Raw genomic sequence first — 10,435 nt, 5'->3', positions numbered from 1 at the left:
ACAAGGGGTTAAAGCGGCGAAGGCACGGTGGAGCCTGGCTTTAACTTGGGTTGGCAGCGTGAGTTAGAGCTGTTACCCCGAGCTAGAGGCTAGTGGCCATGTCCTCGCGGCTCCTTTAACCCGAGTGAAGGACACACCTTTAGTTCCACGGCAGCCCACGCTGAGCCATGGGGAAGGGGACCTGGTGTCCACAAGAGGCTCTGTCTCCTGCCCCCGCCCCCATCTGAGCGTTTGGAGCCCGTCCTGGGGCGATAGCGCCTCCTTGCTGCTCTGGGCAGTGCAGCACATGCAGGCCAGGCCCTACAACACGGACGGAGGCTGTTCCGCGTGAAGCCCCCCGCTCTGGCTGCCTATCCCCCTTGGGCAACGCCCCCCAAGCTGCCTGTTCCCGGTGCCAGCTCCCCACTCCTCTTGCTGCTAGCCAGGTGTCCCCCTGCAGCTAGGAAACGGCACAGAGAAGCCAGCCCAGGGAAGGGCCGGGCTGGGAGAACCAAGGCCCTGGCTGCTCTGTGAACAGCAGCCCAGGAATAATCAGCCGGATCTGCTGAGTCAGCTGTCATTGGTTTCCTGCCAAGAACTAGGTGAAGGGTCTGGGCCCAGCAGAGCTACAGTAATCCTGGCAGCCCGAGGGAGCCGAGCGTGTGTGTGTGTGGGGGGGATGCTTTCCGGGACTGGGCTCCAGCTCCCCCCGAGGCTCGGTGAAAGGGCGGGTGCTGCCGGAGCTGCTCGCTGAGACGCAGCAGGAGCCTCGTGCGAGGGGCCACAGCCCAGTTCCTGCTGGTGCTCAGTGCCTGTGTCCCTCTGGACCCTTTGCCCTCCAGCTGGCAGCTGCCATCCTGCTACTGTGCCAGGGCCCGGCAGCCTCTGGTGCTGCCCCCTCTGTGCAAGGCCCAGCAGCACAGCTTCCTGGAGAACGGTTTGTGCCGGGCAGGGGAACGGTGACGTGGCCGGCAGTTGTTTTCTCTCTTTAGTCCAGCACCTTCCCCCCTAGACCAGGCCTGGCCGGGGGACTGGCGGCTGCCCCATGCACCAGCTCAAAGTTAGAAGGAAAAGCAGTCGCGGCGCAGGGATCGGCTTGTCAGCCCCGCAGCCCCGAGCTGGTCCCTGCGCCGCTGCCTGGCTCCGGAATTGTGTCGGCTCCAGATGGCACCGACACTGCTCCAGCCCCGCTTGGCAGCATCATGCCGTGCAGAGGGGAAATGCCCCCTTGGGAAGCTGGGACCCTTCCAAGTGCCCCCCAGGCAAGCGGGGCACAGCGTAGTGCGGCCTGTGTGTGCCAGCCGGGTGGCCGAGCGAACAGGTGTCTCTGCGGGCAACTGGGAAGTTCTGCCTGCGGGACTGAGGGATCCAGGAAGTGAAACTAGCAAAAAGTCCCTCTCAGCCTCCATCTGGGAGGGGGGTTTCCATGGTGACAGTGATGGCAGTGGGGGGATTCCCCCCAGGGAAACACATGACTAGGGTCCTGCTGGGAATTTCCCATACTGCTGGTTGGAGGAGGTGGTGACCAGAGAGTTTAGGTTGCAGGGCTGGGAACCCGCCACCAGCATCACAAAGGAGGGGGTGGTTGAGGCCATGGTGACTTTGTGGGGTGGGTGTGGGGCTGAGACCCTGCTGGGTCCATCTGCCCCGAACGCTCTGGGAGTGGAGACCGCAGCTGGTCTATCCCTCCCATGAGGCTGTGGCATTCCCGCCGCCCCCCCTCCCCCAGCCCTGAGGGGTGTTTGCCAATATCCCAGGTGCTGCCCACAAGCCAACGGAGCAGCGCGGTGCTGTGTCAAGTGTCTGTGTGTGACCTGGGTCCCCCTCTGCCCGTGGCAGCTGCCCTGCCGGGCAGGAGAGATGCTGCCCCTACCCTGGTGAAACCGGGAATCCTCACAGATTTGGACAATGGCAGAAATCCGCCCCAGGAGCCAATTCCCAGCACAGGAAACAGCCATGAGCTCACTTCCGCTGCTCCAGGGGTGGCACTGTCAGCGTGGTGCCACTCCCGTTGGGCGGTCCCGTGCCCAGCCCCAGTGCCAGGGAGAGGGTGCAGCAGGTATGGGTGCCCGCGGTGCATCTCACAGGAGCATGGTGTGACGTCTGACCATCTGCCACCGAAAGGGGGCGCTGGGGCTCCGCTAGCCCTGTGTCACCATTATTGCAAGGCGTTTGCAGAGTAACCGAACAGCCGGGCTAGTGCGCTCCCCAAGGGGCGGGAGGGCGTGAAACTGGTCACCTCCGGTGTGGGAGTCCCCCCATGCTGCCATCCAGGGAGAGACCCTGGGCTCCCAACCTGGCTGACTCAGAGCCTAGGACTGCCGGGAGACTGGTCTGGTTGGGCCCTTCTTCCCAGGGACCCGGGGTGGGGGTGGGCCTTGCACCAAGATTAGACGCTCTGCCAGCCTGGCGGGTTGTCAGGGCGAGTCCCGACGTGCAGGGACTACAGCTGAGCTGTGACTCCCAGACACAGTGTCCTGTGCGGGCCACCAGCCAGGGCTGCTCCTCTCTCCACCCCCGGTGTGGGTAGCCAGGGATCAAGGGCAGACGAGAACACCCTCCCCCTGCCCCCCAATGCCTACTGCTCAGCCCTGGGGGATGGGGCCCGAGGAGACAAAGGGGAGGAGGCTGGGCACCGGCCTGGGGGGGGCCTGGACTCCCCTGACCCTGCAAGCTGCTCCGCGTGTTACTGACTCACCTGTCTGGGCCCCTAACCACAAGGTGCGGGAAGGGACTGGGCTGAAGAGTTTGGTTCTGCTGCCCCCTGCAGGGCGCCCCTGGCCAGAGGTTCAGAGACATTCACCCCAGTGGCAAGCCCCACGTGGGCCTGGCCATGCCCCCCAGGCTCCTCCTGACCCCCAGCCCGCTGCTGTCCTGCCAGCGCCACCCTCACTTTCGACCGAGCGTTGGCCCCGCCGGCCCCGGGGCAGGGGAGCACCTGACAAGCTCGTTGAGTGTCTGCCGCCACCCGGGGCCACGAGGGGTCAGCGCGATCAAAGGGGGCGAAGTGACACAGCACAGATGCCCCAACTCTGCCCCCTGACCCCAGGACCTGGGGCAGAGACAAGGGAGGCTCCCAGTAGGTTAGCCAGGTCCTGGAAGGGAACAATGAGACCACCGCAAACCCCTCTGAGAGCCGCTAAGCAGCCCCCCTGCCCAGCCAGCTGCCCCATCCCACCAGCTGGCCGGCCACGCCCCCCCAGCCAGCCAGCTGCCCCCCCCCCCAGCCAGCCGCCCCCCCTCCAGCCAGCCAGCCGCCACTCCCCTTTTGCAGCTGCAGCTCCAGCGCCATGCTTTCCAGCGAGACCATTGGCAGTTACCCCCAGCCCCTGCCCACAGGCTGCCTGGCAAAGGGGCAGTTGGTAGCAGGGGGCTGGGAAGCTCTGGGAACATGTCGCCCCATCCTTCATTGTTGCTGACACAGCCATAGGCCATTAACAGACCGGGGGGGAAGGGTTCAGAGCATCTGGCCAGCTGCCTGTCCTAGCCCTAGAGGCCCCAGGGCTTTGCTGTCCAGAGCTCCCTGACTCTTGGTCCTTGGCTCTGACCATGAGACTGCATGTAACGGGGTCACCACCTCCAAACACCCCCTCATGGCACAGCCATGCAGCATCCCTGCCTCAGTTTCCCCTCAGGGACTTGGCTGTCTGGTCTGCTGGGGTGTACAGGTACAAACACAAGACAGAGTCTTCTGGCCAGCTGCAGGCTGCACCCAGCACCTCCAGTCTGTGGAACTGCTCTGCCAGTCACACGTCACCCCACACCCTTCCGCCCAGCTGGGCTTCACAGCCTCCTTTTCCTTTCTCCCTCTGCCCGGCCTGGCCCCAGTGGGTCACTCCCTGCTCCTTCCCCAGCAGCTGCTCCCAGCCCCCCCCGGCTGGAGTCACATCTTCTGCACGCCCCAGGCCCCTGCTGAAGCCCCTAGTATCTCTCAGGCCCAGGGCCTTCCCTTCTCTGTCCCAGAGGAGAGGAGAGGAGAGGCCAGGGCAGGGCAGGGCAGGGCAGGGCACATGGGAGCCAGCTGGGTCCCAGGGAGACTGAGAACCGGCTCCCTTTAAAGGGCCAGTCACCCCAACACTGCAGCTGGGTGGCTGGAGCAGGGGAGGTAACGAACTAATAACAATCGCACACAGGTGCCCAGAGCAGGTTTTACTGATTTGCAGGGGAAGAAGACGAGGAAGCCGGATTATTTTTCCACTTCCCTAGATAGTGCCGGATGTTACACAGACACCCCCCCCCCCCCGTGCCGGGCGTTACACAGACCCTCCAGTGTGCTGGGCGTTACACAACCCCTCCTCCCGTGCCGGGCATTACACAGACCCTCCAGTGTGCCGGGCGTTACACTACCCCCCGCCCCCCCGTGCTGGGCATTACACAGACCCTCCAGTGTGCTGGGCATTACACACACCACCACCCCCCGTGCTGGGCATTACACAGACCCTCCAGTGTGCTGGGCGTTACACAACCCCCCCCCCCCGTGCTGGGCATTACACAGACCCTCCAGTGTGCTGGGCATTACACAGACCCCTCCCCCAGTGTGCCGGACATTAAACAGACATCCCCCCCAGTGTGCTGGGCGTTAGACAAACACCCACCTCCAGTGTGGTGGGCATCACACATCCACATCCACCAGTGTGCTGGGTGTTAGACAGCCCCCTCCCCCCAGTGTGCTGGGCATTACACATGCCCCCCCCATGTGCTGGGCATTACACAAATACCCCCCCCCCCGAGTGCCGGATATTACACGGACCCCCCCAGTGTGCTGGATGTTACACAGACACCCACCCCACCCCCCCAGTGTGGTGGGCGTTAGACAGTTCCCTCCTCCCATGTGCTGGGCATTATACAGACTGGCCAGTGAACACTGCCCCTGGAGTGGCCAGAGGAGGTTGCCCTAACATGACACTGCCTCCTCCCATGAGCCTGCCCCAGCAGCCCCCTGCCAGCCGGGGAGGGGAGCCCTGGCCTCCTGGCTGGCAGGGAGAGGGCTGAGCCCGGTCAGCACCGCCTCCTACACCATGTCCAGGCATGTGGAGAGTGGTGCTCGGCACCTGGGGCTGGGGTGCTGCCCATCCTGTGCCCGGCCCACGCAGCCAGCATCGCTGGCCAGGAGTCGCAGCTCCTTCCGGAAGCGCACGCCCACGAAGGCGTAGAGCACGGGGTTGAGGCAGCAGCGGGCGAAGGCCAGGCCGCTGGTCACCACCAGAGCCAGGTCCTTGCGGCGGCTCTGGGCGCAGCTCATCTCCCGGCTGCCCAGGATGTCGGCCGTGTCCAGCAGCACCACCAGGCTGTAGGGCAGCTGGAGCGCCACGAAGACAAGCACCAGGGCCAGGATGACGCGTAGGGCCTTGTGCCGCTGGAAGCTGCGGGCAGCCAGCAGGGTGCGGGCCACGGCCGCGTAGCAGGAGGCCATGACCAGGAAGGGCAGCACGAAGCCCAGGATGACCTGGGCCAGGTTGGTGGCTCCCTTGGCTGCCTTGGAAACGCCGGCAGGGAAGAGCACCCTGCAGAGCTGGCGTTCCTGGTGACCCTCGGCCCGGCTGTACACGAACTGGGGCAGTGCCAGCAGGGTGGAGAGCAGCCAGGCCAGCCCGGCGGCGAGCCAGCCGTAGCAGCGGGCCCGGGGGCGCAGGCGGCAGGCAGCGGGCGCCCGGACGATGGCCATGTAGCGGTCCACGCTGATGCAGGTCAGGAAGAGGAAGCCACTGTAGAAGTTGAGGGCATAGAAGCCCTGCAGGGTCCGGCAGGCGTCGGTGCCCAGCAGCCAGCCCTGCAGCACGCCCGCCACGGCAAAGGGCAGCGTCAGCAGCAGCAGAAGGTCAGCCACGGCCAGGTGCAGCAGGCAGACGTCGGTCACGGAGTGGGCCTGGCGGTAGCGGGCGTGGGTGAGCAGCACCAGCCCGTTCCCCGCCACACCCAGCGCTGACAGCAGCAGGTAGACAGCCGGCTGGTAAGTGCGGGCAAAGCTCTGCACAGACCCCTTCTCACACAGCTCGGGCAGGGGGCTGACCCCCTCCGGGTACTGCTCATCCTCGTAGTAGTAGTCGGTGGTGACCGGGGGCTCGGCCGCCCAGGGGCTGAAAGTCTGTGAGGGCGGAACATCATCGTTCTCATTAGCAAGGAGCTTCGCTGCACAACACGGCACTGCACAACGACACAACACGGCACCGCACAGCTACAGCACACAGCAACACAACCACAGCACAGCTACACAGCACTACACAACAACACAGCACGGCACTGCACAGCTACAGCACACAGCAACACAACACAGCAACACACAGCAACACAACCACAGCACAGCTACACAGCACTACACAACAACATAGCACGGCACTGCACAGCTACAGCACACAGTAACACAACACAGCACCACACAGCTACAGCACACAGCAACACAACCACAGCACAGCTACACAGCACTACACAACAACACAGCACGGCACTGCACAGCTACAGCACACAGCAACACAACACAGCACCACACAGCAACACAACCACAGCACAGCTACACAGCACTACACAACAACACAGCACGGCACTGCACAGCTACAGCATACAGCAACACAACACAGCAACACAACCACAGCACAGCTACACAGCACTACACAACAACATAGCACGGCACTGCACAGCTACAGCACACAGCAACACAACACAGCACCACACAGCAACACAACCACAGCACAGCTACACAGCACTACACAACAACACAGCACGGCACTGCACAGCTACAGCACACAGCAACACACAGCAACACAACACAGCACCAAGCAGCAACACAACCACAGCACAGCTACACAGCACAACAACACAGCACGGCACCGCACAGCTACAGCACACAGCAGCACAACACAGCACAGCTACACAGCACCGCACAACAACACAGCACAGCAGTGCAGTTACACCACACAGCAACACAACACAACACAGCACAGCACCACAGTTACACCACACAGCAACACAACATAGCTACACAGCAACACAACACCGCAGCTACACAACACAGCATTGCAACAACATATTAACACAGCAGTGCAATACAGCACAGTACATGAACACTGCACAGCACCGCACAGCAACACAGGAACACCACACAGCTACAGAGCAACACAACACAGCACCCCACAGCACAGCTACCCAGCAACACAATCCAGCACAACACTGCACTGCACCACAACACCTCACAGCAACACAACACCGCATAGCACCACACAGTCCAGCACAACTCCATACAACAGGTAGCAGCACCGCACAGCATCTCACAACGCTGCAGAGCAACGGGACCAGTGTCCGTGCACAACCCCTGCTGGGTTACTCAGCCAGCCCTGCAGCCTAGCCCGGGACCCTCGCCCCCAGGGACATGCTGTGCATCAAGGGGGGTCGCTCCCTGGAGCAGTTTGCTGCCAGGCTGGGCAGCTGGAAGGGTCCCGTGCCAGTCTGGTGCTGCCCCATTGCCCCGCCTCGCACAGACCCCTCTGAGGTCAGACAGAAGCTCGGTCTCTGCAGCCCACTCAGCCCTGGTCCTCTGCTGAGGCTGCCAGTGAGGGGGGCTGGCTGGTGCCCGCTGGGTTGGTGGGCTTGTGTGATGTGGGCACCTGTTCTGCTAGGAGTAGGCTGAGCCCAGGGGCCCCGACTGGCTGGGAGACGGAACGCCCAGACGACTCGGTGCCTCGGGACGGGCCCTGCCACACCAAGAGCCACTGGATTCAGTGACTGAGTTTCTGTCTCACACCCAGCTCTGATCAGCGGGGGCGATTTCCGGGCTGCCAGTTGTGAGAGCTGCTGTGTCACTCCCTGGGCTGGGGACTCATGTGCCGAGGGCTGCCAGGTGGGGAGAGGGCCAGGCTGGCATGATGCCCTGCAGGCAGGGGGAGCGGCAGCCCTGTCTGTGGTTTCCTTTGATTCCTGGAAGCCTGGCAGCATGGGCACCTGGAGGGCACCCCCAGCGCTGGGCTGCGACTCGAGGCCCTGAACAGCTCGAGGCATTTCACTGCCGAACAACGAAAGTGTCAGTGACCAGAGTGCGAGACGGGAGCGTCATGGAGGGGACGGGTGTTCAGCACCCTGAACTGGAGCTGCCTGGAGTTCGTCACCCAGAACCAGAGCTCGGCACCAGAACCGGAGCTCGGCACCCGGAATTGGAGCTTCTTGGAGCTCAGCACCCAGAACCGGAGCTCGGCACCCAGAATCGGAGCTTCTTGGAGCTCAGCACCCAGAACCGGAGCTCAGCACCCAGAACCGGAGCTGCCTGGAGTTCGTCACCCAGAACCAGAGCTCAGCACCCAGAACCGGAGCTCGGCACCCAGAACCGGAGCTTCTTGGAGCTCAGCACCCAGAACCGGAGCTCAGCACCCAGAACCGGAGCTGCCCAGAGCTCGGCATTCAGGCCTGGAGTTGCGGTCACTGACCCATGCTGGGGGCACTGCCAGAGCCTGAGCCCCTGTAGATCAGGTGCCTATGTGGTGAGGTGGGGGTGAGTCTGTCTCATGAGTCATGTCAGGCCCCACAGACGGGCACTGGGACCCCACGCAGTGATGCTGCGCTGAGCAGCAGGTGGCCCCCTGCCTGGGGCGGGGGGGGGGGGAGGTGTCCATGGACCTTGACACACAGACGGACACACGCCAGCACTCAGACATGGGGAACGTGCTGTCCTTCGCGGGGGGATTTCCCCCTTTGTGGCTGCCTGAGTTGCTAGTAAAGATGTTTAGGGGAAGAAACGTGTAAAACCCGCTGAGCTTCTCGGGCCCCCGGGCTGATCAGATGTCCTCTGGGATGCCCCCGGACGCCTGGGGCCAGCCCTGCCTGGAGACCCTGCTCTGGTCCCTTGTGGCTCAGTCCGCGGAGCCAGAGCCCAGCTGGGGTCAATGGGCAAACTGAGTGCTGCTGACGCCGGGAAACTGCGGCGGCTACACCAGCAATTAGGCCCTGGCCCGCAGTTTCCTTCTGACTGGGCTGCGCGCTGAGCCCTAGGGGGCTGCACCCCCCGCGGCTTCCCTTCTCCTGCCTCACAGCAGCCCTGGGGCCCTGCACTGCGGGCGGCTGCTCATGGTGTCTTGGGGCCGGACTGAGCCCAAGAACTGCCCAGGGACTGTGATTTCTCAGCGGCTCCACGCTGGCCTTTTCCAAGCGCCCGGCCCCTGAGACCCCAGGGTGGAGCTTTGCCCGGCCTTTGCCAGGGACATGGGACCCACAGCGTCAGTTCCTGGTGGGCTGGGCAGACAGCAGCTTTCCTGCAGACCCCGCTTTGGAGCTCTGTGTGGGTGCAGGGGTCAGCCTGGAGCTCACTGCAGAATTGGGGCCCCGACATCCCTTTCTGCTCCCAGCCCCCAGGCTCTGGGCGTGGAACCCATCCTAGCCTGCATGGGCCGGAGGATCCCAGGTGGGCCCACGTGGGACCAGGTGCTCACGACTCAAACCCACGATTGGAAAAACCATTCAGAAAAAACAGTTTTACATGAAAACAAGCAAGCGGTGTCCCCTCTCCTGCCCCGGAAAGCCCCCGCAGCCCCTCACCTGGTTTGGGGGAGGCATCGCTGTCGTTGTGAAGCTGCAACAAGCGTCCTGCTTCTTCAAGACTCTGCCGTGGCCACCCCCCGAGCGCGACGCAGCCTGTGGTTTGACCACGTGCCCTACCTGATACTGAGAGCTGCTCTGAGAATCCAAGACCTGCCCCCACGGGACCTGAACGCCCGAGGTGACCCCAGGGCTGGGCCAGGCCCTGTGTCGGTGATAGGAGGCATCCAGCCAACACCCTGAGCGCTGGCGCCCGATTGAACAGAGCACGGTTCCTCGTGCACCCGTGTGCCCTGGGGTCCGTGGCACAGTGGGTGCCCCAGCCATGGGGATGTAGGTCGCAGAGCGCTAGAGCTGCCAGCAAATTGAACGGAAACCCCTGGAGCACGCGTGGGCTGGGGCCCAGGGAGTGAGCCTGGGTCAGCCCCAGAGCCCTGGGCGTGTGGCACCTGCTGGGCCTTTGCTTCTCCAGCTGCCATTTGTGCCAGCTGTCCTGCTGGCCCCTGGTCAGGGCGTGGGGAGACAGGCCTGGAAACGAGCCACTCTCGAATTGGGGGCCACTTACTGGGATTAACGTGTCTGGAGTCCCCCGAGGAGCCCACACAATGGTGCGATGGAGCCGGGGCTGTACAGCCTGGGAGCACCCAGCACAATAGGCCCCTGCTCCAGGACAGGGCTCCTGGGTGCTACCGTAATGTACCTAATAACCTACAGCACCCAGCACAATGGGTCCCAGGGCTCCTGGGTGCTACCGTAATGCACCTAATAATGTACAGTGCCCAGCCACGGTGAGGTCTGGGGCCATGACAAGGCCCCTGTATCACAGATAACACTAATTGTGCCAGACCCTTGGCTGCTGTGAATCAGTGTAGCTGAATGAATGGAACGAGGCCAACTTCCACCAGCGGGGCACTGGCCCCACTGACACCAGTGGGAATAT

At 63.3% G+C, this 10,435-nt stretch overlaps 1 protein-coding gene across 1 annotated transcript; it reads right to left on the bottom strand.

Annotated features, from left to right (window-relative positions):
- Positions 1-4,990: 4,990 nt before the first annotated feature.
- Positions 4,991-9,513, bottom strand: CCR10 (C-C motif chemokine receptor 10). The gene is made up of 2 exons (XM_065422809.1): positions 9,496-9,513; positions 4,991-6,154 (listed from the first exon to the last, which is right to left on the bottom strand). Exons 1-2 carry the CDS (start codon positions 9,511-9,513, stop codon positions 4,991-4,993), a joined length of 1,182 nt encoding a protein of 393 aa, XP_065278881.1.
- Positions 9,514-10,435: the final 922 nt, after the last annotated feature.

The sequence above is a fragment of the Emys orbicularis genome, chromosome 25, assembly GCF_028017835.1.
Source record: "Emys orbicularis isolate rEmyOrb1 chromosome 25, rEmyOrb1.hap1, whole genome shotgun sequence".
NCBI lineage: Eukaryota > Metazoa > Chordata > Testudines > Emydidae > Emys > Emys orbicularis.
Note: the sequence above shows the minus strand (reverse complement) of the source record. Positions and strands in the feature narration are given on the sequence as shown.